General features: G+C 42.4%; 1 protein-coding gene across 2 annotated transcripts in view; it reads left to right on the forward strand.

Annotated features, from left to right (window-relative positions):
• PABIR2 (PABIR family member 2) overlaps window positions 1-27166 on the forward strand; it is a 217075-nt gene extending 189909 nt beyond the window's left edge. For both annotated transcript variants that reach the window (XM_069212491.1, XM_069212489.1), the window contains one exon: window positions 24240-27166. In XM_069212491.1, coding sequence (XP_069068592.1) covers window positions 24240-24390 — 151 coding nt within the window. In that variant the 3' untranslated portion in view covers window positions 24391-27166. The remainder of the gene's footprint in view (window positions 1-24239) is intronic.
• The last annotated feature ends 327 nt before the right edge of the window (window positions 27167-27493 follow it).

Consider the following 27493-nt stretch of genomic DNA (forward strand, 5'->3'; position numbering starts at 1 on the left):
TGAGGCATTTCTTTGAATGGAGAGTTCAGCGTTTTGCATATGTTTCACCTTAATGCATGTCCGTCTGAGAGAGGGTACATTGTTTGGAACTATATCAGAGATTGATCTAGCCAGCTGATAGTTTTCTCCTTTAAATACTGTTATGGCATTGAGATTTGGAGGAAATTCTGTGAGTGGTGTAGCTGTTCAGACTTACACTGTGTAATTTAGCTGATTCTGATGTGATTAACCCTTTTCTTTCTTTATTTATCCTTTAGTTAAAATGCATATATATTTATTAATATGCAGAGAAAGGCATTGCTTCCATTACTTCAGCTACATGGCTTTGAAAATTTTCAATTTTGAAAAATCCTTCACTTGAAAGTGATCTGCCTTGCCCTATAACACTAGATATTAGGGCATACTTGAGAATTATTATATTGTGTTAAACTTCCTCAAAATGTTTTTAAATGTAAGCCATTTAATATTATTATTTAGCATAGTAGCAAAACCCCACTTTCTGCAGTTTAAAATGTTCCATTGTGTCCGGTGTGGGCTATTACTATTGATATCAACAGACCCAAAACAGTTTTCCTTCCCAAGTACGCACACATATGAATAGAGATAACTTCCCTGTAGTTTGCTTGTGCTGGGCATCTCCATACCATATGCCTCCCAATTTAATTATTGTGACACCTAGACAATTGGTCTGAAGAGTCTGTGGGTTTCAGTCCTGTCACCATCTTGTTAAGTCTGTATTTGGAGCCATTATGCTTAACCCAAAATAGAAAATAAAAACTGCCACTGTCCTACATGAATATGCAGACAACACCCAACTTTTCATAATAACTTCAACACATGATGACCTCTCCACTCTCAAGTGCTGCCTATCCCAGCTACAAGTTTGGATGAGAGCAAACTACCTCCACCTAAGCCCACTGAAAGCAATTTGTTCTCCCCTGTGTGACCAGAGACCAAATTTGATCCTAACTTCTTGGAACTTTGGGAACTTGAGTTTGTCTCTAACCCTTACTCCATCTGCTAAATATCTAGGCTTCCGTCTATACTTGGTGGGCATTAATTTTGCTTATCAATGTTGTAAAATCTGCTAACTTCATTGCACACATTCTGCATTGCCCTTCCCCTGATCATGTCCGAAAAGGGGTCCATTCTCTAGTTGTCTCCATACTAATGTAACACCATTCTAAGCTCGGAATCGGAAGTACATGAAACCTCCATTACTCCACTCGTAAGTTCCACCACTAGGCTGGTACACTGTGAGCAAGTACAACTGTTTCACCCCTATGCTCTGCTGTTTCCGCTGGCTACCCTTTCCAGCCAGGATTGCTTTAAAATGTGCTGCCTCTTGCAAAGAACTATACACAAATCTATCCATCGCTTTCTAGCAGAGCTACTAAAGATCTCGGGTGGTTTAAGTCACAAAACACTTCTTCCCTAACCTTTTAAATCAAAAACCTCCCCTGCTCAAAAACAGTCACTCTCACCTGGAATGCTTTACTTTCCAAGCTCCTTATAATGCTGACCACCCCTCTTACTTTTTTTTACAAACTCAAGGCTCGTTTTTTTTTTTTTTTTAACCATTTCTACACTAAAATCTCCAAAATGGCTTTCAAACTTTGAAAGCCCACTACTGTGTATATATTATGGTTTTGAGTTGTTAAATGCTTTTCTGATTGCAATGTAATCCTGACACGTTTACAGTGTTGTAAGATAGCACACCCCATACTAACAGGTCCAGGCACACTGAATAAATAAATGGAGTTGCACCAAGGTATGATAGACAATCTGCATAGAATGAGTTGCATTGTGCAGAAGTTGGCCTCTCTGAGAATCGATGCGTTAAGTCCTGTTAGTTCCTTATTTATGATGCTGAAGATACTGTTGCTTTATCAGAAAACAAACAACCCTTTAGGCAAAGCCTTGGAAGTCTTCATCTTGTAAATAGAGTGGAATGAATGTGAGCTCTGCCAATAAATGAACAAAAAAAAAACATCCCTCTTGTTCTTGAACTCTGGTCCTGGCCATGTCTTAAGTTATTCCAGGACCTTGAATACACCAGCTTCTGACTTTCCGTAGACCTTGTGGTCTTGTGATCTTGACAGAGGACCAGAGAGCTGATTTGTGTGAATTTGTAAGCGCACTATCACCCATGAGGGTATCCTGGCGCTAAGCAAGAGTGCGTCCCTAGCCATATAGCCATACCTAGGGCAGAGGAGAGATGCATAATCGAAAAGCTAGGTCTTCAACTTCTTGCGGAATTCAAAAAGAGCTGCCCGCTCTGGTGTGCAGTGGAAGGTTGGTCCATGCTTTGGGAGCAATGTATGAGAAGGCCTGTCTGCTCAGTTCCTTTCTCTGTATGCATGGTTTGTGTCAGAGTATGATTTCTGTGAAACAGAGGTGTTTTGGTGGTTGATAGGACTCACCTATCCGAACACTCATAACTCCTAAGTTGTGTAGTGGCTTGAGTGTGTGACTAAAGAGCTTGAATGGAAAGCATTTGTGTATCTGATGCCAGTGGAGCTCCTTGAGACAGTAAGCTTGTTTTCTGTGTTTGGCGTCTTGTCCGATAGGGGGAGTATGAGTTGGTGCCATTGGCGTAGGAGAGGATGTTGATATGTGTGTGGATTGTATTAGACAAAGGGATAATGTATGCATTGACGAGAGTAGGGTTGAGGGACAAACTTTGGTGCACTCCTCAGATAAGTATTCAGGCTTCCGAGGAGTAAGATGCCAGGGTGACAGCTTGTGTTGTATCTGTTAAGAAGGAACAGACCAAGTGGAGAGCGAGTCCATGGATACTAATTTCGTGCAGGCATCTGCTGATGGAGTGTGAGACTGTGCCAAATGCTGTAGAGATGCCTGGAGGATAAGGTCCAACGTATCTCTTCTGTCCATGGTCATGCAGATGTTATCTGTTGTTGTGATGAGGGCTGTTTCTATATTGCCGTTAGGCCCAAATTCGTACTGTTTGGCATCAAGCAGCTGGTGGTTGTTGAGGTGGTCGGTGGGGCATCCGTTGATGACCCTCTCTAAGACCTTGGGCGAATCCTGCAGGAAGTATATTGGTCTGTAGTTGGGCAGGGTGGCTTGGTCAGCGGAGGGTTTCTTGAGCAGGAAAGTGATAGTGGTGTGTTTCTAGGTGTCAGGGAATGTGGCAGAATTGATGGAGGATGGGTTTTAGAGCTTTGGTGATAGATAGGAGTCCTTTAATGAAGTCTAGGTGGGGCTGTTGGGAAGGGGACATAGAGAGGGCCCTTGAGTGGATGGACTTCATGGTAGCTAGGGTTTCATTTGTGGTCATGGGGACAGGGGTCCATTCTTCGACTGAGATGAGAAGATGTTGATTTGTGAAGAAGGGGGGGCTGGTTGAGAAGAATTCAGAGATTTTGTGCAAGGTCATGTGAGGGGGTGATGTTGCTTTAGGTGGGGGGGGGGCATGTGTGGTGAAACATTTTAATAGTGAACATTTCTTTGTTGCTCTTTGTGCCAGTGTTAATGCATTCTGCAAGTGTTGTACGCTTGGTGTTCTGGATCTGCTAGTGGCAGCGTCTTTGGTTCAGATTTGAAGATTTACTTGTCTGGTGTGTCTACTTGTTCTCCACTGGGGTTCCAGCTCCTTGCTGTGACCCTTCATCAGCTTGAGTTCTGTGTACCAGCTTACACATGGTTGGGCTCTTGTGTCTGTTGCATTTAAGGAATGCTAGGGTGTCGGCACATGCTGTGATCCAGCTTTTAAAGTTCTTTATGGCTTTTAGCAGGCTGCTTGTGTGATTGGGCTGGTGCGCATTGAGGGTGGATTTCTTTGTCATCGGTGCTGGCTTGTCAACTGTGATGTTGTTGAGGGGAGATAAGTCAGCTCCATGAGGTTGTCCAGTGTTGAGGCAGAGGTGTCTGAGGTTTTCTAGAATGGGCCTTGGGGTTCAGGTCAGTGCAATCTTCCGGGTGTAAGTTTAGGTCTCCGAAGAGGATGAAGGTCTTGCAGTCCATGATGAGGTGTGCAACGAGGTCCATGATGTGGGTGCAATGTCCTGGTAGTCTTTATACAAGCGTTCCGTGCAGACTGAAGTTTTCTATAAAGTGTAGTTTGAATGTGAGTTGTTAATGTAGTTAGGGGGTGTGTCTATGTAGGTGGTCCTGCGAATGGGTCTTTGAAATTTATAGTGCCTCTGCTTCTGGGCTTGTGCTGACAGTGTTGTCTGGTGATCTTGTAACTGGGGAGGGGTGACTGTGGTACTGTCCAGGCCTGAGACTGGGTCCAGCTAGGTTTCTGGTTGGAAAAGCGGACCCAGGCTATGGTTGTATGGAAGATTGCAGGTTTTTGTGGTGCGTTTAGATAGTGAGTGGATTTTGAGGAGCATCCATGAGCGCGAGTAAAACTGTGTGTTGTGGCTGGTCTGTGTGAGAGTGGAGAGTGGGGTGGTGTGTAGACAGAGTGAAGCGTAGCTGGTATAGGAGAGTGCAAGAGAACTGCTTGGGAGAGGGGTAAGTGAATGCTCCCTCTGTGTTGTATGGTGTGATGAGGCAACAGTGTGGCAGCCGCAGTTGAGAGCGTGGATGAATACGGTGGGGAAAAGAACTAGGGTTTCTGTCACTGGGTGCCGACCAGCAGTAGTCATGGGAGGTGGGAGAAGCACAGGTGTGGTTGGTGGGGCACAGGGGTAGTGGAAACCATGAGAAAAGTGGGGGGTAAAACAAGTACACTGGAGTTTCAGGCAAAAGAAGCACAATTACGAAGCAAATAGGCACAAACTATGCAAAAAACTAAAAACTGAGCAGTTAAGAGGCACGTAACAAAACAGGCAAAAATGGCACAAAATCAGAGCAGAAAAAAGACCAGAGATGCACAATTATATAAAAGAAATAGCAGAAATCTGAGCATATTGCAGCACAAATATGCACAAAAACAGGGGTAATCCAGAGCAGAGAGTCACCAAATACATGTAACAGCTAGAAACAGAGCAATGAAGCACAGACCAGAGGTACAGAGAGATAACGATCAGGAGAGGAACCGAGACAGGAGCCTTAAGGCATTAGAGCACGAGCACAGTCCCAGGGGTTTGGAATGGAACCTGCATAACCGATTTCAGCCATGTACTCTATTGAAAAGTCCTTTAACCAAAGGTTCTACCCTGTGTTTGGATAAAAGTAGTGCATGGATAGGCTGCCCTATGGTTTTACTACCCGTAGACATTGATTTCAGGACCACTAGGCGATTTGTCACCTATATTTTTGTTGCTCCAACAGTAGATGGGTGCACTGGGAGTGCAGTGGTGTATCTCCCACATATAGTGGTGGTCATAGGACATTACCTTTATCACCGCAAAAGGTGTCTACTGAAGCTCTTGGGAAATGTGTGCCATTTGGGATTCTTCACTTTCCTGATGTATGTGTTGACTGTCCCTGTGTGGAATTCCTTGAAGACTGTTATGCAAACTGTATTCTCGTTAATCACATTTGGCATATTGTAAAATATGGTGACTTAATGAATTAGGACAAAGGCAATTTTCTCTCTCCTGATCCTTGAAGTAGCCCTTGGGGTCTTGCAACATGCCTATTCCCAGACAATGCAGCCTATTGGAAGATGTTTGAAGTATTTAGTCTGTGATGCAGTAAAGTTGTTCCCTGTGATGTAATTTCCTGTTGAAACCACATTTAAAGGATGCATTACAACCGAAATAATCATCACAGCTCACTTGATTATTTTTCATTATGAACTTCGCCATCTTGCTACTATTTGTGTCCCTGATTTTTACAATTTGTATAATTTTTGTCTGGGTTCTGCTCCTGGTTTTGCATGGTTGTTTTCTTCTTCCTTTTGTTGGGAAGAGTTTAGTGCTTTCCTGATTCCCCCAGTGTTATCTTCCTCTTCAATCAAAATTACACGATTGCCAAAGGTGTTTTTTTCCCCTTTGTCGTTTTAACTTCTAAGGGGGACTCTCTTAAAGAGACGCTTGACACGTTTCAAGTATATCATTTTGTACAGCGCATCGCCATAGGTACAGAGAGAAGTCTCCCTTTAATCGGGCAGAGGGTGCTCAACAGACCTGAGCAGCCAGTCTTTATTTGCTTTTCTTCTTCAGTCATTATTGAGCTTAGAGATCAGCTCTAATACAAAGGGCTTCACAAATCATTTCAGGCTGCCTGAGCAGTTCCACCCACAGGTATGTTCCAACAGTAGCACATTTTGTGCAAGGTACTGTACGGTGTGGGGGTTGAATGCATATCACTTTGGCTGTGGTTGTATTCTATTGTGTTTCTCTATTAGCTGTTTGGAAAGAAATATAACCCAGAAAATGTGTTTTGTGTACGTCAATTCCAGACTTGGAAGACCACCTTTGATATGGAGGTCTTTAATATTAACAGCACATTAAACATGACATGTCACATCTTACAATTCAGTTTACTCTGCAAACCATGTTCTAAAAAGAAAAGGTTATTTGACAAATCTGTTTGACATAATGTGTCAATTTATCTGGTAGTCACAGATTCAGCTCTTTCTGCCCCATAACCTCCTCAGAGGGTGTATTTCCGAGCACCCTGAAGCAGACTCCACTGCATTGGTCCAGAATGCTGAATCACTAGGGAGAATATAATCTCTCCAGAACTCATCACAGAAACACAGCATCCTTCCTGAACATGAATTCCAAGATTTTTGCATACTTCTCAAAATACTTAAATTGCAATGGAACCTCAGCACTCTAGTTTCTCCTACCCCCCTCTTATCAGGTTACGTAATTACTTAATATGGCCTTTTAGCTAAAGGGGCAACAAAATAAACTTCACACGTTTTTAAATGCTCTAGCACTGTATAGGCAATCTCCTGTGTGGAAGAAGGGAGTGTGTCCACCTTCCCTTCTACCACTTCCCTTCTACCACTTACCTTCAGTCTAGTATAGTTGTAGACTTGATCTTTTGCCACAGAGGCTTTTGTTCATAGAGCTTGAAGATTCTGAGAGATGCCTGGAAATCCTGCACTAGAACCAAATACAAGAGCCAGTGAGCGAGTGCTTCAGTTTCTATCTCTGCACATTGACAAAAAACATTAATTCATTTACATGTATTGTGGATGATATCATGTCTTTTTTCAAGTCACCCGGTTAGAGTGAGTGGATGTGGATACCTTCACAATCTTTCTTGTAGCATAGACGATAATTGAAATAGTTCTAGGGAATCTTTATCCACATCAAATGAGGTAGTCAAGGCACCTGTTGGGCTATATGTATTGCGTCTGAAATGACATGGAAGATCTGAGGCCAGTGGCTTCTTGTGAATTCAAGCTACTTCAATATAAATGGCTTTTTGGGTAAGCTGCCTGGTGGTACATGCTTTTTCCTCCCTCCCTTTCACTTTCTCAACTATGCTCTTACTAATGCAGATTGATAAAGAGCAATGATATGGGAGTATGGGGACTTTTAGTCTTATTGCATGCAAACATTTCCATAATCACCTTACTCCTCTTTTCCCTGTTCAGTCAGACCTCAACCTCTATGCCATCAGTCAGAAGACACGATTGCGTCTTTTTTATTTTTTTATTATTAAAGGCAACTGATGAGAGTGTTTCAGAGGGTTCTGAATGTGGCTTGGAGCTGCATACACAGTACTGACCCACACAAGCTCTGTATTAGGCCACTGTTAAAGCCGACAGTGGGCAAGGAAACCCACAAGTTGATAGTTAAAACTAACAGAGCAGCCATAAATGTATTTTGTTTTTAAATCATTTTTTATCCTGCACATACCTAAGGTGGCCATTCTGCAGCTTCTGGACTTACCCCCAATCCAGCCTTTGCCATAATGCCCTTGAAGCCATCTTCTTGATGAATTGTCATCCATCTCGCACATTTTGCCAAAGCAGCCAAGAAATTAGGGGGATTCAGTTACTTGAGAGGAATCAGTAATGATTGCAGATTAGACTTTGGCGTAGTTGTGACCTCACTTGTGAGTTCCTTTCGAGTCTTCAAGTGTTGAGCAGCACAAACATTAACTTAGAAGACTGGCACTTTGTTGAACAGGAGTTCCACAGAACTGAATCTTTGATCCTGGGTTTTGACATCTTCTATCACTCAATGATATGGTCAGTTATCAAACAATGCCTTGAGCACGAGATTCTCGTTTGAGGGGCAGAATGTGAAATTTTGTAACATCTCATTCAAATCACAGTGTGGCTGAGTCTGTTTAATACATGTTTAAGGCTGTCCATTTGCCCACTGGTCTCTGTGCATTTAAGTCTGGTTTGCTGATACTGTGCTGACAAGTCCTGTAATATGCTTCTTTCCCTGAAATCTTCAAAAGCACCATATAGAACTGACCTCCTCCAACATTACCTGATAGGGGCTCCCCCTCAGGTTCTGTCCAGTGAACCTGTTAAGGAGGGGTTGGGGGTTTCAAAGAAAGTTTCAAAAGAGATGGAAGCCAGGCTTGGGATGTCAAAAACCAGGGGTGTTGATTCACTTCTGTCTGGGAGAAAAGGTTCCTAGGATCATTATGAATGGTAGAAAGGTATACTGCTTCCTTTGGCACCAGTCCTGCAAAAGCACATCCATATGTGCCTCCATATTTAAACACCAGTTAAAAATTTGGCATTCACGAAATTGGGATGGGATGCAATCACATCCTTTACAAATGAACATTATTCAGATCTCAAATTTCCAGGCAGAAGAATTTTGGAAGGAAGAGACGTTTTTGAGAAACCTTACAGGGGTTTCCTCAAGAACCCAGTCTGGAGCTAAAAAAGGAAAAAATCTACCCTTGCTCATCAAAAGCATTAGCCAAACATTCCTGGAGAACTGTCAGTATCCTGAATATTGTGCCTCCTGATGTGGTTTATACCTGCACTGTGCTACAATAACTAATCCGAAAAGGATGGAGCAGCATGGATGATCTTGAATATCGCTGCTAGAAGTTCCTGAATATGGATATTCAATTCCAACGCATCAAGAGAGCTTGCGCCTCCAAGTTTACAATACCAGGACAGTATCCAATAGCATCCTGAAGAGCAAAAGCTCTCCTACTACTGGGAGGGCTCTGTTAGTGTCTCCTGTTCCTTCCTCCAATCTAGCTCTAAGACTAAAGACCCTGGTCGGTGAGATTATTGCACATAGATGGATAGTATGGTCTGCAGAGCAATGTGCCGGCTGCATCAGCTCCTCAATGTCCAGAGGTTGCATCAATTGTACTTGATGCCTTCCTCGCATTGACTCCATGCCATGGGACTACAGGTATCGATGATCACCTGCTGACCTCTGCTGCATTCTATTGGGCCATGGAGGTTATGAGAATTAGCCTGACTTCACAAGCTCATGTCCTAGTTGTACCCTTACCCTGCTTTACAGCATGAGCATGTTCAAGATTGGATGGATATTCCACTATCTCTTTTGAGAGTGGGCTGATCAGTGCCTAGAGGAAGGGTAGCTCAGATCTATTCTGACCTCTTACCTTGCATGAAAAAACACACTCCAGTGTACTTCTTGTGTGCATGGTGACAGCAAAATCCCTAAGTAATCGTAACAGGCCCTTCATTATTGCAGTAATCTATGGTCCTCCAGGATTCAACCTTTGGACAAAACCTTTGCTCTTACCTTACTTTTTACAAATGTTTCCACCCGAAAACCTGCAGCACGTCTAAATGAAAACATGTCCACTAGGATTCATCCACACTGTCACCCTTTCCAAATAGACCTCGGCACATACAATTGATTTCATTTTTATTAACATCAATACTAGATCTGTTCCAGTTCAGTCACAGTTTTGGTCATCTCGTTTTAGCCAACTATACAGAATGGCAGACAGAGTTATGTCCCAGAACATCTCATCTTTCATTAACAAGCTGGCACCCCGAACGAGGAAACCCAAACAGGCACTTATATCTCTGAATAAATGGTTCAGTTTTGAACTTGCTGTCCTGAAAAAAGAAAAACACTGCTCTTTCACATTTCAGTGGTGTAAGTTCAGGTCTGAAGCAGGATAGTACAAGGTATTTAGGAGAGGTTATCAGAAAGCAATTTGGAGAATAGAGACCTTCCTGGCTAAACTCACCATAGGGGCCTTTAACCACACTAGAGAAATTTTCATTTTAACATCTAGCATGAGATGTCAAACCTAGAAGACTTAACACCTCACAAACATCATCACCATAATACTGAAACTTGCTTCAGTGTTTTGAGTAAAACCTATCAGGTTGGAGACTCAATCATAATTAACCTCTATAGGTAGCGTGTTGTTTAGGAGGCCTTCTCATTCTATCCCTCTGTGTGCTCCAGCCATCACTGAAACGCCTTCCTATCATCTGATAAGAGAGCTAATGAGGATAGATTAAGAATCCCAACTCCCAGAGTTACGGCCTGGATTAAATATACTAGAAGGGTCACCATCTAAAACAGTTCCCTTAAAGACAGCTACTTTTTCTTCAGAAAACACCTCATTTTTGCTCAGAGTAGACTCTGAAATACGTTTATTAAATCTGTGTGAACCCAAGAAAATCTGCCATCAGTTTAAAGGTCAGGTTTGGACCTGTCTCCGTTTGATATGGCTCAAAATATGGTCCCTTTCAATTTCTGATCCTCCTCAAGCAGGGACTCTGCCACCATTTTCATCTGCTTCGTGAAACATCACAAAGAGGAAGCTAGCAAAGAGCAGTGCTAAATTCCCAAATCTTGCCTTTCAAAAGGAACAGCATAATCTTCCTGTGGCGTTGCATGATGGGCTATGATATGTTCGCATATTTTGAATTTATGCATGACAATCTATTTCCTACTAAGAAAAGATCCCTCAGCAGAGTGGGCATAGGTAACAAAGACTTTGAAATGCCTTTTCTTGACGAGCAGACATGCACCTGAGCCTTTCTGTTTTTGGACTGAGAATTGGTTGCTCAGGAAACCCTTGGTATATTGGAAACGCCTTTTGAAAGTTCCCTTGGTTCGCAGTTCTGTCTGTATGCCCTAACCTTGAATCTCTGAAAATGTACTGGAGTAGATACACAGCACTTTGTACTACTGTTCTGTAAAATTCCAGTCTGAAATCTTAGAGGATTTTTGGTGTTCAGATGCAGACTTGGGATAGAGAGTTTTGTTCTACTAGTACATCCCTTTAAATGGAAGAAAAACGTTATGTTACGTTGTTACATTATTCTGTAGTGAGGCCATTCATCCAGTAAACTCTCCCGGGCATGGTACCTCTATTTTTTCCACCTCTTCATGGGAAGAAGGTGCTTCATCTCCTCCGACCTTGCAACTATGGTCTTTGCTCCCAGACTGAAATATTTTAGTTGTGGGGAGGATATTAACCTAATGAATGGCCTCTGCCTCTCAGATATTAAGGACGACTGTTTATATTGATGCAGTTGCTGTATTAGATACAGTGAAAGTGAGCTCACAATGTTTTACAAATTTGTTCTAAATAGCCAATCTTAAGCAAATAAGCTTGCTTTGGGATAGCCTCGGTTGCCTCTGCTTTGATTTATGTTATGGTTATAGACCAACAACTTTGCAAACTCTCACAATTAGCATTAAGCAGTTGGCAAACTGAGTGTTAATCCTATCCTTCCAGTATCACTGGGTCTGCCTGTTTTACTTCTGCTTTGGTAACTCTGTGATATCTGTATATTTGCAGGAGGACTAACTAAGTCCTGAGACTGACATGCTTTCTCATAAGTTATCGGTCCTTTTCTTCAAATCTTTTGCACATGTTTTTATTTGGAAAGTTGGCGTTTTGGCAAAGCCAATGTTCGACCCTTTTTACTTCAGTCTTATGGCATCTGGCACTCACAACCTTTGGCAAAGCCAATAGGTCAAGCCTTTTTGACGTATTGGTTTGACGTTTTTTGTGCCATGCTGCACAGCAGCTGTGCAGCGTGGCTAAAGGTTTTAAAAAAACCAAACACAACAGCCTTTAAAGCAGCCTCCTGCGTCATTTTGCAGGAAAGTTCACCAAAATGATGCAGTTAATTTTTTTTTTTTTTTTTTAGTTAACTATCAGAGTTGAATTTCTAACCCAAAAACTATATACAATGTGCAGAGCTGTTTTTTATTATTATGATTATATTTATTTATTTATTTATTTAAGAAGGTAGTTGGAGGTGGCCAAAGCATCATAAGAGGGGACGCGAAAGCAATGGTTGGATGGCTGAAGAGGGCGCAATGGGGAAGGGCAGGAGCAAAAGTAACAAGGGTTGGGGAAAAAGCATCACAGAGGGGTGCACAGGTGGGTGGAAGCAGTGGAAAGAAACACAAGTGAGTGGAAGAGGGAGGTGACGAGGAGAAGCATTCATGCAAGAGAGCAGAGAGAGAAATGTACACAGAGGAGATTGCTCTAAAACACACCACTGTAATGGAGTACTTTACATAAAATAAAATAGTAGTGTTAGAAAACGAGCAGTAAAATCAGCGATTGTAAAGAGAGCAGTGCTTAAACAGACAAATGACAGGGACAAGGAAAGCAATGGACTTGTTCCAAGTACCTCTGTTCTGGGTAAGTCACAATATGCTGAGAGGCAGACCACGCTTGCGCTGTTGTCGGCATTTAAACCATTGACTGTGACTTGGAGTAGTGTAATCCTGATAAAAAATTTAGTGATCAACACCAATCTCCTTTGCACGTATGTATGTGTGTGTATGTATGTTTGTATGTTTAAAATTTATATATGTATATGTTCAGTGGCATGTGTAGCTGCAGATACACATGCTATGCATAATCCCGCTATCTAGTGTTGGGCTTGGAGTGTTACTAGTTGTTTTTCTTCCAAGATGTGTTTTTTCGAGTCACAGGATCAAATGACACCTCCTTTCGGTGATAGTGCACATGGGCATCAATTCCTTTGTTAGATTGTTTTATTTCCGCTGTCTAGGTCAGATGTGTTTCCTCTCGCTCTGAGACTTTCGATTCAGAAACTTTATAATAACTCTATTTCACCGTCGGTATTGTTTCGATCGCGTTTCCATCTGTAATCGAGCCGATAGTTCCGTCGGACCCCAGAAATCGACCTTTTGGGCGCACGTGCCCAACTTGGGTCTGTTCAGGCCTACCATGCCAAAGCCTAGTGGATAGGACTCCATTCGGATTCTGTCCTCTGTCACGCAAAATTCCCGTATACAGATCAACACAGGGTATGCAATCTCTGTCTCTCTCCCGGTTATCGGTTGGTTGTTGGTCGTGCCGATCGAAAAAGACACTGCGTGATAAGAGAGCGAGGAGACTCGAAATGACATTAAAACATACAGTGTACACCAAAACCATAGAAGAACAGGCACAGATGGCAGTTTCGATCCAGGACACCGAATCTGAAGCAGACTCCGACGAAGACAGCCAACTGATCACTGCGGTTCAGCATGAGTACAACTGCCCCTACTCCCACTTCCAAGAGACCTTTTAAGGCCTTGGGTGCACCACTGCCAGAGAGCCATAGTTCCACCTGAAAGAAAATCGTTGGCGATGACCTTCGGGTTCGGCACCAAAAAAAGGCCTCCCCCGTTTCGATGCTGGAGTCGAGTAAATCTATTAAAAGCTCCACATCTGAGCTGAGCCGACGTCCAGCTTGGGAGCCGAAACCACAGGCTGTAGCTTCGGGACTGAAAGTTGTCCACTTTGGAGCCGAAAAAAAATCTTTTTATGCATAGGAACAAGGACTTTCGAGCCGATTAAAGCACAGCTGAAAAACATTTGATGATCAATCCTCTAAACTACCTACAACATCAGAATATATTTCTGAAGAATCAGATATTCAGCCTATCCTTGAAATCATGGACTACAAACAAGGATACATATCCAAAAGGAGACTAGGAGGATTATTGCTTCACCACCTCCACAAACCAAAAGAAAGTTGGCATTTCAAGAAGATCTTGATACTGCTCCACCACCAACAAAAATATTTAAAAGGAAGAAGAAACCATTACCTTTAGAAATTTCTCCACCGCAACTTTCTTTCTCACCACGACCTGCTACCCCACCACCATTGCCTTCACCAACACACTCCCATACATATTCACTTGGTGATACAGTTGACCCCTAGGATTTGTATAATCCTGATCCCGTATCACTAAATGACCCAGACCTCTATCCTTCCAAACCTTTGCCACCAGAGGATAGCAAAGCATGTACACAGGTCATTTCGAGAGCTGCTGCGTACCATGGGGTACAAATGCATGCTGAGCCTTTGGAGGAGGATTTTCTTTTCAGCACATTGTCCTCCACCCACTCACAATACCAGTGCTTGCCAATGTTGCCTGGCATGCTCAGACATGCAGACGACATATTTAAAGAACCTGTTAAGGATAGAATTTTAACACCACGAATAGACAAAAAATACAAGCCTGCACCAACAGACCCAGCTTATATCACGCAACAGGTACCACTAGGGGCCAATAGCCAATCTTCAGGGGTTACCCCCCCCCCCCCTTACAAAGAAAGCAGGACGTTTGATGCTGCTGGTAAGAGGGTAGCTACACAGGCAGCTAACCAATGGTGCATTGCCAATTCACAAGCCCTACTAGTGAGATATGACCGAGCACACTAGGACGAAATGCAGGAATTCCTACAGCACCTGCCAAAAGAACATTAAAAAAAGAGCTCAACAAATTGTTGGCAATTAGCAACAACCAAATAAGATCTGCTCTGGATGCAGCCGATACTGCAGCTAAAAGCATAAACACTAGCATAACCATACATAGGCATGCTCAATATGCCATTTGATAAACACCTTTTTGGTCCTGAGGTTGACACAACTATTGAAAAGCTCAGGTAAGACTGACACTGCAAAAGCTATGGGAGCTCTGTACACTACACCTTATAGAGGCTCCTTTCGTAAACAACAATTTAGAGGAGGGTTCGAGCCCCAATCTGCAGATGCTTCCACCTCACAACCTAAACAAGGTCAACAGCAATACCAAAGAGGAGCATTTAGAGGCTCTTACAGAGGTCAACACTTCAGAGCCAGAGGTTTGTGATAGCGTCCCGGGGCCCTCAGTGTGCATTTATTGTGCTGAGAAGTTTGATACCAAACTTCCCAGATTTCAGTGTAGCCATTATGGTGCTGTGGAGTTCGTGTTTGACAGACTCCCAGACCATATACTCTTATGGCTACCCTGCACTTTCAATATCTAAGGTTTTGCTTAGATTCTGTAGGGGCATAGTGCTCATGCACATATGCCCTCACCTGTGGTATAGTGCACCCTGCCTTAGGGCTGTAAGGCCTGCTAGAGGGGTGACTTACCTATTCCACAGGCAGTGTGAGTTCGGCATGGCACCGTGAGGGGAGGGCCATGTCGACTTAGTCATTTTCTCCCCACCAGCACACACAAGCTGGCAAGCAGTGTGTGTGTGCTGAGTGAGGGGTCCCCAGGGTGGCATAAGACATGCTGAAGCCCTAAGAGACCTTCCCTGGCATCAGGGCCCTTGGTACCAGGGGTACCAGTTACAAGGGACTTACCTGGGTGCCAGGGTTGTGCCAATAGTGGAGACAAAGGTACAGTTTAGGGAAAGAACACTGGTGCTGGGGCCTGGTTAGCAGGGTCCCAGCACACTTTCAAATCATAACTTGGCATCAGCAAAGGCAAAAAGTTAGTGGATAACCATGCCAAGGAGGCATTTCCTTACACCCTCTGCTTTTTCACTTAGTCTCCGTTTTATTATCTTTATCTACCACTTTCTTTCTTCCTTTTCTGCCTTTGTCCGAGTCAAAACAGAAGGATGAAGAGTAAGCTCCGATTCCAAAACACGAGTACCAGTCCCCACCACCTGCAATACCAGGCACAAATTAAACACTGCAGGGAAATTTCACAACCGGTGTTTGTTTTTTTGTTGTTGTTTTTTTTTTTTTTTTAAATAAGAAATTAAAATACAAAGTTTAAAAAGTAATAAACTAAGAAAATGTATTTTTCTATATAAAAACCTATTGGCCTGGAGTAAGTCTTTGAGTGTGTGTTCCTCATTTATTGCCTGTGTGTGTACAACAAATGCTTAACACTACCCTCTGATAAGCCTACTGCTCGACCACACTTCCACAAATAGAGCATTGGAATTATCTCTTTTTGCCACTATCTTACCTCTAAGGGGAACTCTTGGACTCTGTGCACACTATTTCTTACTTTGAAATAGTATATACAGAGCCAAATTCCTACAGAGGATCTCAACGGAACCCGCAAAAATGCGATCTATGCATTGGAAGTGTAGGGTGGTGAAAGGAAGCGACCCGTGGTGGAATCCAGACCAGGCAGCCTTGCCAGCTGGCAACCCTGGCTTTCAGCATTGTCAGTGGCTGGCTTCTGCTGAAAACGTTTGGCTTTTTAACTTCGCTTTCTTTTTCCATGATGTCATTTGGAACCAGTCAGTGAAGTAGAGTATAGAGCACACCATACACTCAGTTGTTTCTCGACACCTAAATAAAAGGTGTTATTCTTACCCACACATTGGACTTCATTTTTCAAACTGGACGATTTTAGTAGGTGTGAGCCCTACTGCACAAACCCTGTTAGTTCTTAACAGAGGACTCCTATTTTCACCTCTAAGGCAAGGGAAGAATGAGAATACCCTGTTTCGACTCCAGGCTCTGAACTTTTGGTTTCACCCAGATGTGCGTGGCTTTAACTCAACCCACTGAGCTCTCTTGCCGGCTAACCTTGACATACAAGAGTCACCTGGGGAGAGTGTTTTCACACTTGGGCGGAGTCACACTTGGGCAGTGCAGATTCAGGACACATAGATAATCCTTTGTGTCTGCAAACTAAACTCCCACTCCACAAACATTTTTTTTTTTTTTTTAAATATGCTCCATAATTGTATTCCTCTTGTTGACAAGTTTATACATTCACAATAAGTTTGCAAATCTAGATGCTCGATGAGTGGTGTGGAGGTAATGACGGCCATAAAACAGTGGACTGGGATTAGTTCCATGGATTAGCACGCGTTGCTGACGTGAGCCTCCCGGGTAGGCGCGCATGTAAATGTTATCCATAGCATCTCAGTCAGTGACTTTAGTCTTCTGTGAAAAAGAACAGCAAGATTCATAAGGTGCTGCTCCGGGCCCATATTCTCCGTTGTGGCAGTCTCAACAGGTTTAAAAAAATTTAAAAAAACACTTTGCTGGCAGGTTTATCAACCTTTTGCATACTGCGGCTCTAATAGATTTAAAAAGAATGTAATTTTGTTGCTGCTGTGAATCAACATTATGGTAAGTAACCAGGTCAGGTCGTCATCTGCTTGATTGGTTGGTTGGAGATGCGGTAGTGAAAGAGGTTGTTATTGTGAGGCTTGTGGAGGGTCGTGAGTCATTGTTTGAGAGAGTTCAACACATTATTTGAGAACTCAATGTATTTGGCATCAACTCCTGTGTGTGAAGCCTGTAAACCCATAGGCATGAGCTGTGGCACATCCATGCAGTCCATTAAAGGATTACAGTGACATTGGGTATACTACAGCCCGCCAGCTTTATAGAGGCATTGAAATGTCATTGTCTGTTCTTATGTGGTAACTTGCATATGAGACGAGGTTTGTATGAGAACAGGAGCAGATCAACACATATGGAAGTCGGTTTCACATGCCACGCTGCAAAGCGAGGCACACAACATTTTTTTTCTTTTTAGTTACCGATCCAAGGTGAATGACAGGGGCTGGAGGCTTGGAACAGACACTACCAAGATGTGGCCTTACAACCACTTAAGGACGTGAATTGAAAAGATTGGCAGACTGAAAGAGGAGTGTTGCTCCATGAGGCCCCCCACAGCCAAGGTACCCTTGATTTGGCCATGGCGTGGGAGATCTGAAACACCCTGATACATCCCCCCCCTTCCCTTGCTGTGTCCCGTCCAATACTCCATAAGGGCATGCAACCGGGGATGGGCTTACGTGGGCACATACCTGGTTGGCAGGTGTCCATTGCTCACATAGTACTGCATTTCCACAAAGAGGAAGATGGATGCAATAATGAGTTAACGGTTACCCACACTGAGACACTCATGATACTGTAGGTGCACGATGGGGAGAGGGGAAGAAGGGGGAGAATTGAGATAGCATTGCTCTGATATGTTCTTATGCAAATGGAAAAATGTAACTCCGAATAAGTAATAGCTCAACAAGCACTGCCAGAGATACATAAAATCAATAGTTTGTTAGCAAAAATAAAAATTCCTTACAGTCAAAGCTGCCAAATTTGGAACTGGAGAACCAGGTTTGAGTCTTGGAAGTAGGCTCAAAATCCTGTGATTCTGGGCAAATCACCAATCTCCCTCCGCTTTAAAAAAAAATGATACTGTGTAATATAACTGGTGCTCAAGTAAAGCACTGCATATACGTTCGGGTCGAGTTCTAGCTATATATAATTGCTAAAAATAAAACTGCATCACGACGGAGGGTGGGGTTAGAACAAAGCAGCTTAGGGGGTATAGAGGGGGGAAAGACATAGCAGTGATTGGGGGTGGGGGTCAGTGGGAGGGGAGAAACAGAATTTTTGGAAAGCAACAGGGAGGGCATGAGTAGGGAAGAGTACAAGAGCCTTGCCAGTGTATTAGAGCGAAAGAGCCACAAGGACTACTGGATGAATTAAGTACATCAGGTAGACAGAAAAAACAAACATTCTCATGGACTACTTACTGCTAAAGAAAAAAGTAGTACTTTTAAAAAGATGAAATGAAAGTAGCGACTCTAGCCAACTAAGGTAAGGAGGGAATGCTCCATGAGAAGGACAAACCAGGTTGACAAGCTGGGGTACCAGTAAAAAGCAGACAAATGATAAAAACAAACAGCCCATGAAAACATAAAAAAGCGCACAGGGCGTTGGTCACATGGAGAAAAAAACGACAGTGTTCCTGTGGTAGTGTATCTCCCACCTCTTTCTCCTCCTTGCTGAGAAGGCATTCTTAACATCAGTTATGCAACACCCATTCCTGTCTCGGATATCCTGTATAAGAACAGTGGTACAAGTGAACAGGACAAAGGACCATCAGTGAATCGATAACCTTGGCCCTACACTGTGCGTGTTGCATACCCTAGTAAATCCTATTGTTCTGGTCACAAAAAGCACTCTTGGCTTTGGAAAAGTGAGAGAAAGATTTCCTAAATAATTCCCTTAGAATCCTCATGAATTATGGCCTGGAAACCAGGACAAATGGTTGAATACACTCTGCAATGAAACTGGCAGAACCCAAGCGCAATTTACCAGCCTTGGGCCACTGCGGAGTGGAAAGAAAAACAAAGGGTTTGGGGGCCTGTCTGCTTAGCAACAGCCCAAAGTAGGCACCAGGGCCAGCCATTGGTAGCTTCTGTCGGGATAAGACATCCACTGTCCTCTTATTTTAAACTGGTTAATAAATTATAACAAAACCAAAATTAAATAATGGATGGCGTGTTGAAACTTTTCACCCCCAGTAACAGATCTGGGTTTAATCCATTGTTATTTTGCTCGCTACATCACTCCAGTTTGGACCCAGCATATGCAAATCAGTCTTGACCCTGCTCCCCAGGGGAAGAGTCCGTCTCAAACTGCCAAGCCAGGTCCTTTCTGGACTGTAAACAAGCTCCTGGGTCTGGTTTCTGGGTATCATCAGTCCTAGGATGCTTTGTTCCAGTCCAGGGAGGATCTGGCCTGGCAGTTCAGGCTAGATTGTTCCCATGGGGAGCAGGGTGAAGATTGATTTGCATATGGCTGGGTCTAAACTGGGGTAGCATGGTGAGCAAAAGAACAATGGATTAAACCCATACCTGTGACTGGGGGTGAGTGTTTGAAAAGTTTCAGCACTCCATCCATCATCTTTTTTGTTGCTGAAGATGCCGTAAGTTGGCCAGGTTATGCCCAGGCATGGGACCCCTGCTCGCTGTACCACTGGATTCAAGCTACCGTGGCAGATGAGGGGTGATACCCTGAAAGGGTCCCAGGATGCTTGTTTCCAGTCCAGGGAGGACCTGGCCTGGAGGTTTGGGCTCAACTGTTTCCATGGGGTGCAGGGTCAAGACTGGTTTACATATGGCTGGGTCCAAATTGGGGTGGCATGGTGAGCAAAAGAACAGTAGGTTAAACCCAGATCTGTGACTGAGGGTGAGTGTTTGAAACATTTCTTGGGAGTTAATGCTGTGTGTTGGACTTTTTGCCTTACGCAGGGTCATCCCCAGTCTTTTTGCCTTATTCCTCCTGGTTTTTCTGACCTCTCCCTGTTGCCTCTAGGACTCTGAGCACTTTATCACTGCTGACCAGTGCTAAAGTGCAGGTGCTCTCCCATCTAAAGTTGGTATGATTGGCTTATACCTAATTGGCATATTTAATTTACCTATAAGTCCCTTGTACAGTGATATCTCTATACCCAGGGCCTGTAAATTAAATACTACTAGTGGGCCCACAGTGCTGCTTGCGCCACCCACTGAAGTAGACTTTCAAACCGGTCTCAGGCCTGCTAGTGCAGGGCCTGTGTGCGCAGTTTTCTGCCACAGGGACCTGGCATCTAAATTTACTTGCCAGGCCCAGAACTCCCCTTTTACTACATATAAGTCACCCCTAAGGTACGCCGTAGCTAGCCCTATGGGCAGGGTGCCATGTATGTAGAAAGGCAGGACATGTGCCATATTGCATGGCCTGTCCTAGTAGTGACAAACAGCCTAACTTGGTGTCTTACTGCTGTGAGTGCTGCCTTCTCATAGGATTTCATTAGAAATGCCCTGCCTCATGTGTAAGGGGTATTGTCTGATTTATGAGGGGTAGCGTAGGCATGTTTGGTATGGTTGTGATAATAAATGCTGCTTACTGGTGTGGGTGTATTTTTTTTTTACTATCACAGAAATGCCACTTCTAGAAAGTGCTCATTTATCTGTGCTTATGACTCTGGTGTTTTGCAGCTTGACTCCAATCCACGTCTGGGCAGAGTGACAGTTGGGGCTTTGTGCATACTTTTCAGACAGCCTGTACACAGGGAGGGGGGAGGTGTCACAGAGGTGCATCTGCATACCGAATAGTCTTCCTGGGCTGAGAGAAGGGAGAGGCGGGGCACACCTGCATTTGTAAAGACTCTGCCCTGGCAGAAAGGAAAGAGGGGGCACTCCCAGAACCAGTTGTAACTGGCTGGAACCTCCTCTCCCTACCATTGTAAAACACTGTAAGAACTGACTATAAGTACAGGGGAATTTTCCCCACAATTTGGAGACTCTTGGAATCATCTTGGAACTGGACACCAAAGGCTGAAAGGACTCACCAGGAACCGCCATGGACTGCTGCTGCTGCTGTGCTGACCTGTGACCTGCCTGGTCACTGTGAAGGACTTGCCACTTGCTGCCTTTCCCTTGTGCTGGCCTGTAGCTGGGCCCGCCACCTGAGGACCTTGTCTTAAGATTCTGCTCCCCAGGGGCAGGGTGCTGTGGCCCCTGACCCCTGCATCCATTTCTTCACGAGGGGTGCGTCTCCGTGGTTGCAGCTGCCATAGCGCTGATTGCAGCGCCCTTATGGAGCCTTGGGAGCTCGTAGGCTCCTTGCTGCATTGTGCCCCTTTAAATAAGTTCACCGCAGCAGCCTGGGAAGCTGGAAGAACACTCACGCACCGCATCTGGTGCAGGTGAGTGTCTGCTCGGGCCCCAGGAGGGGTCTGATCTTCTTGTGGCTTCACAGCAGGACCGGGAGAAGGCGCGGGGAGTGCCCCCTTCCCCCTGGCCTCTGCGTTAGGAGCAGGACGCTCCTTTTCTGCTGTTAGGTAAAATGGCCATTATTGTGCCCACCCCCCCAGGGGTTATCTTGGACGTGTAACTCCCTTGCCCTGACTAGAGTGGGTAAGTTCTGCCTGGCTGAGGTACATACCCTAGCCAACCAGAAACCCCATTTCTAACACTGTGGTTGACTACAAAACTGCTGATGTCTGTGATCTGTGTAACTTTGAATTTGCACGTTGAACTTTGTAAGGATACATGCTACTGTACCATTGCCGAATAAAGGGGCATAGTCTTAAGGAACTGCTTGATAAATGGCAGACTATACAAGAAGGCTCCTGCAGGAAAGTATCACTTCCCGTCTCATACCGTTGGCTGACAGACTGCCTTGCTCCCACTTCCTCCACTCCTTGCTGCTTCTGATCTCCACGTGTTGACTTTTACTATGTTGTTTTGTAAGGAAAAGTGTTACTGGATCTTTGCTGAATAATTAATCACTTTCCTCTGGTTTGTTCAACTCAGGGTGGCGTTTGTAAAGAGACCCCTATTGGGAATGACTACATAGTACTATGGGCAAACACTTAGCCCTGTCCCCACTTCCTTTATCAGGGCGTGTAACAGAGGAGTAGGTGAAACTAGGCCCAGAGATGTCTGATTTTTATTCTTTAACAACTTTCTCTGTTGCAATGAGAAATTTACATTCCCAAAACTGAGAGAATATTTTGCATTTAGGGAAATTCAGAGATACTCTCTCTCTTAGACAAAAGAAAGGAACTTTTTGAAGCAGTGGTGCACAAAATTAGACTAACAGTGCTGGTAGGTCGTTTGGATTCATCTTTGTCTGGCAGGATCTATGGATCTATAAAAACCTTCAAGAATTTTATTTTGACTAAAAACTATTTGTCTAGAGTTGAATTTCGATTGACAACTGGTACCAACATTTGTGGATATAACTGAAGCTCAGCTGCAGCAATTTTTATATATTTTTTTAAATATACATAAATAGTTAAAACCGGACTTGGATTATTCAGTGAAGAACAAAAATTACGAAAGCCCTGGAATAAGAGCAGAATGCAATTGGTTATTTCAAAATAGTTGAATATTTGTCCTAGATCCAAAACTTGGGCAGATATTGCTGAGTTTCCATATTGGTCGTTTGCCTATTCTGGATATATTTGAAAAATATTCACTTTGTAGTTTAATCAGCTGAGTATATTGTTGAACATTTTAACTTTTCTACCTTAAATGTTTACATTTTTCTTGAATATATGTGCGTCCTTTGTTTAATGCTAATTCTGTTAGATCTGTTAATGCTATTGTGAAACTCTTATTCTTAATAAAGAATGCCCTCACTCCAATATCGTTTCAAAAATATGTTGTGGTTTGGATAAGGAAATGTGATTTTATTTTAACTGTGTATAGTTACTTTTAAAATGTTTTAGTTTTTTTTAACTGGACACAGCTTGCTGAAATATGTTTGTGGGCCGTAAAGATCAAATACATCGTATTTTGTTGATTTATGGCATGCTTGGTGATTTGCAAGTTTGTTGCCCTTAAAGTCTGAAACCTGCTGTAATTTGGCCGAAAAACGTGTACTTACTCCCTCTGGGCTGTAGTTGCAGATTGGTCACATGATTCAAAAAGGCCCGGCAGGTATTTTGAATGGGTCTCGGGCAGGCTGTCACCCACCTGACAATCTTCCTCTTGACAGATGCCAGCATACTTTGAGCTCAATTGCAGATTACATATTTCTGCTCCCTGCCCATGATTCGTCAGTAGCATGAGCTGCCCTGGCATTTTCCTGTGTCGTGGCACCTCTACTTAAGGGGAGAGAGGGGCTAGAGATTACAGAGCTGTGAAACAATGTGATGTTTAATAGAACAGTTATATGATGTGAGGTATATAAATCTACTAAGTATCTGATTATCATTTGTCTGTGTGTTTGGCAAACAGTGTGTAATCGTTTTTTTGGACTGGAGTAAAATGGAGAATTAAGCAAACCTGCGTGGTCCTCACATTCTTAAAACATATCTTACACCAGGAGATTTGTATTTTTGTCATAGTTCAATAAACATTGTAAAATATTCTTATTGCAAGATATGACTTCTTCCAGAGCATGGCTGGAGATTCTCATTTACTTGAATGAGTATTGTATCCTCATATTTTTACCATTGTAGCATAAATAGGGCAAGCCATTCAGTAGCTAAATTGTTGACTTGTGGCACTACAAAAAAAAATGATGTTGAGATCATAACTGTGCATTCCGCCTCAAGGAAAATGGTATGGTCTTTTAAAGAGACTGAGTACTAAAGATGTGTGGTAAACAGAAACGCCATGTTGCCAGTAAAATTGCTACACAAGTTAAACAATAGCTTCTAAAACCCATCTGTAATAAGGTTTCGGAGCTGAATCCTGGTAGGGCTGTCTGGAGTTGGGCACGAATTACACTGCGGTTGACAATGTCAAGATATCTCAGTTATTTGCTCTAGCAAGCAGTATGTAACACAGGTTATTATAAGTTCTTTATTGATGATTTAGTTGACATTGAACCTTTGCGAAAGACCATTTTAAATGTATATGTATCAGAACAACTCTTTTGCAATTTTTGCTGTTAATTTAGCTTTGCATTTTTGTAGTCTTTCTTCAGATCTTCTTGATGGCAGCAGCTGCAGTGTTGGTTCTTCCTCTGATTCAATGGCTAAAGTCAGCACCACAACGGATTCTCCAGTAACGTGTTCCAATTCCTGCTCTTCGTTCATTTCACTGGATGATTTATCACCTAAGTGACTTCTCAGGCCCAGTCAAGGAGTTGTTCCCTTTAAGTTACTCTGGAGAGCTTCGAATGGAGAAGTAGAAACTCACACAAAGACTAATGTTTTATTTTTCTTTTGGACGTTTTTACAAGAAGTTAGAATCCTTTGTAAAATAACAGTAAGAAATCACTCTGGTATTCAAAACTTTCCAAGTAACACATAGGTTTTAAAATGGGCACACATGCACATTGGCTGCTTATTATTTTAACTTGTGATTCTAATATTTTTCCATTTTATGGAGAATGGAATACATGTACTCAAGGGAATTCTGTATTTAATATGCTTTTGCTGCTCTGGTTTTGACAGCTCACTATAGAAACGTTTGACAATTTGTTGAGTTTATACTGAGGGAATCCATTAATTTAGTGAAGTAATAGAGAAAGGTGTCTAGTATTTTGACAAAATGTATTCACTTTCCTCTACATATTCTTACCAGAGCCGTTTTAGCGTGTTTTGCTGTGCATTTATTTATTATATTTCTCAAGTAAGGCCTCTGCCCACCTTTTGGATTTTGCTTTTTTCAGTTCAATCAGTTACCTTGCTGTGACCGTGCAGATCACTCCTGTGGTGTAGCCCCTTCCCATGCTGCGCATGGGCTTCAGTCATGGTGCACAATAAGATACAAGTATTGTTTTATGTCCTAGTCTCTAGTATTATACTTTTTGCCCCACACTTTGAACATAACTGTATCCCGACCTCTTTTTTTTTTTCTTCATTTCTTCACATTTGCAGTGCAGTCAGATACCACTGGTCATGATGGCAGAGCAACGTTTTGTTTCGTTCATATTCTGCTATTTATAGGCGGGCTACTATATATTTGATTCTCCAATGTGTCATTTTGCGCTAACAAGTTCTGTTGGACAGAGAAAAGGGCGGGCATTTTTTTTTTTTTTTTTTTTTTTTTTAATATCTTGTTTTATATTTTACAATGAACTATAAGAGCAATGGAAGACAATGTTACACATCCTCTGAAATAGCCAAAATTGAAACCTCTTTTGTGAAGTTTATCACTTGGCCTTTGCATCCTTTGATGGGAAAGAGAAGCCCATATTTGATGTGAAAACAAAGTGATTGATGTTTTGTCTCAGTTTTCTAGTGAACAGCTTCTGAAGAAGATTAATGATCTCTGCTTTGTGGCCTCCTTCTCTCAGACGTGACTTGGAATGTAACCCACTATATTTAATGTAGGTTAGCAGCAAAACAACTTTCTTAAAACATCTTTCCAACCGCCATTGCGTTTGTATTGGTCTTAATTTACGATTGGAACATGAAATGTGTCTTGGTCAGAAGCTATGTTGGAGTGGAATGTTTCACTTTTTCTCACGGGATTGTCACTTTTTCCATTAGGATTGATGGGGTATTTCTATATTGATGCCTTCCAAATGCAGAAAATACTGATTCGGTCAGTGTCATTCAGCAGTTATACTAACTTATGCATTAATGCTGTTAACGATGTAATTTAGGGTGTGAGTCAGTTAGCTGTCAGATGTAGGGTTTTAGCATGGCTCTGGAGTCTAGTTAGAAATAACATTGAGCTGTGAACATTATCAACAGTGAAAGGCTTGAAATTCTGCAGCATTCAGTGAATAAATTCCTAAGCAGAAGTACCTGGATTAATTGGCAGGAAATTGTCAAAGTTGGCAGCACTCGCCATTTAAGCAAACGTTGGTGGAGCATTTCACTGAATAATTATACAAAGCCTTAGAAATACAAATCTGTATATAACCCGTTTAGAGACTTTATAATAAAGCATAGCAAAACATACATTTGATGTAGAAGTTTTAAAAGTTGCATCTACCAGGAATTGCATAATGTTTGGTTTTGCATTTACACAAAGTAACACCATCTTTTTATAGCGTTATTTGCTAGTCCTTTGACTCAAATAGTCTGTGGGAGGTGTAACTACTTTACTGCTTCCTGCTGCGAACGTTGCAGTGTTCCTAAATCTGAGTGTATGTAAGATACAGAGGCACATTAGCACTTGCATAGTTCCTAAACAGATCAAAGTTGCATTTTGGACCATTACCAAAGTATATTTGGTTACTAATCTGTCCCAAAGGATGCTAAACAATAAGTTATAAAGACATAAATGCTACTTGCCTCTACCATTTTTTCTGCCTTTGGTGCTTTTGTAAGGATCATTAACAACTGTTAGTGTTTCTCATAGAAGTTTGCACAGTCAAATGTGTCTGTTTTTGGACATTATACCTAAATACAAGACCTGTCTAATTAAATACATAACGTTTGACCTACAGACGGAACTGGTTTTCGCTTGGATGAGCAGTTTCTGCGGCAAAAGGTGTATTTGAGGGCAGGCGTGTTTCCTGCGACATTTGCTGTGAAATTGCAGATTTCCTTGTGGCCTGCTAATAGTTGACATGGCCTGAGGCGTGTTGCTATGTACAGATGTGTTCTATTTTAAAACATAGCTCAACTAACAAAAGAAGACTGCATCAATTGTAATCTGCTGTTTATATTTATTATTTATAACTATGTAAAAAGTCTGTGGTAATGAATTATAGTATTTTTTTTATAATTGTCTGTCTTTTATGTTTAATGATGATTTCTGGCTGGGGTTAAGTCTAATGTATTTAACATGTCACTTTTTCTGCCAGAATCATTGTTTCCGTTTTTGGAGTGATTGTAAATAAAACCAATATGCTTTTGTTATTTTCAGTTAAATGTTTTTCCTGTTAGATTTTGAAAGAAAATAGCACTGAGTTGTTTAAAAAAAAAAAAAAAAGAAGAAAGATATGATTGTGTACTGGGAACGGAAAACACACTCTGGTGATATTGTGTTGACTAATATCCATAAAGTAACAACATAGCATATTTTCTGAAAGTCTTGCTGTATTTGCAGTTTTGCTTTTCAAAGGCTTTAATTTTGTGTTATATTAGAAATTATCATGGGTCAACAGTTGTGTTTTCTGCATAATCATGTGGAATGTTACATTTTCCCTGCCTCTAATAAATGTGTATATTGTAAAATATTTGAACAATAGTGTGCCATGGTTTAAATATCGAGGTCTTTAGTGTTCTATTTTTTTTTTCAAAGTATGTGTGTATATGGGCAGTTA

Source organism: Pleurodeles waltl, chromosome 2_1 (genome assembly GCF_031143425.1).
Source record: "Pleurodeles waltl isolate 20211129_DDA chromosome 2_1, aPleWal1.hap1.20221129, whole genome shotgun sequence".
In the NCBI taxonomy this organism is placed as follows: Eukaryota; Metazoa; Chordata; class Amphibia; order Caudata; family Salamandridae; genus Pleurodeles; species Pleurodeles waltl.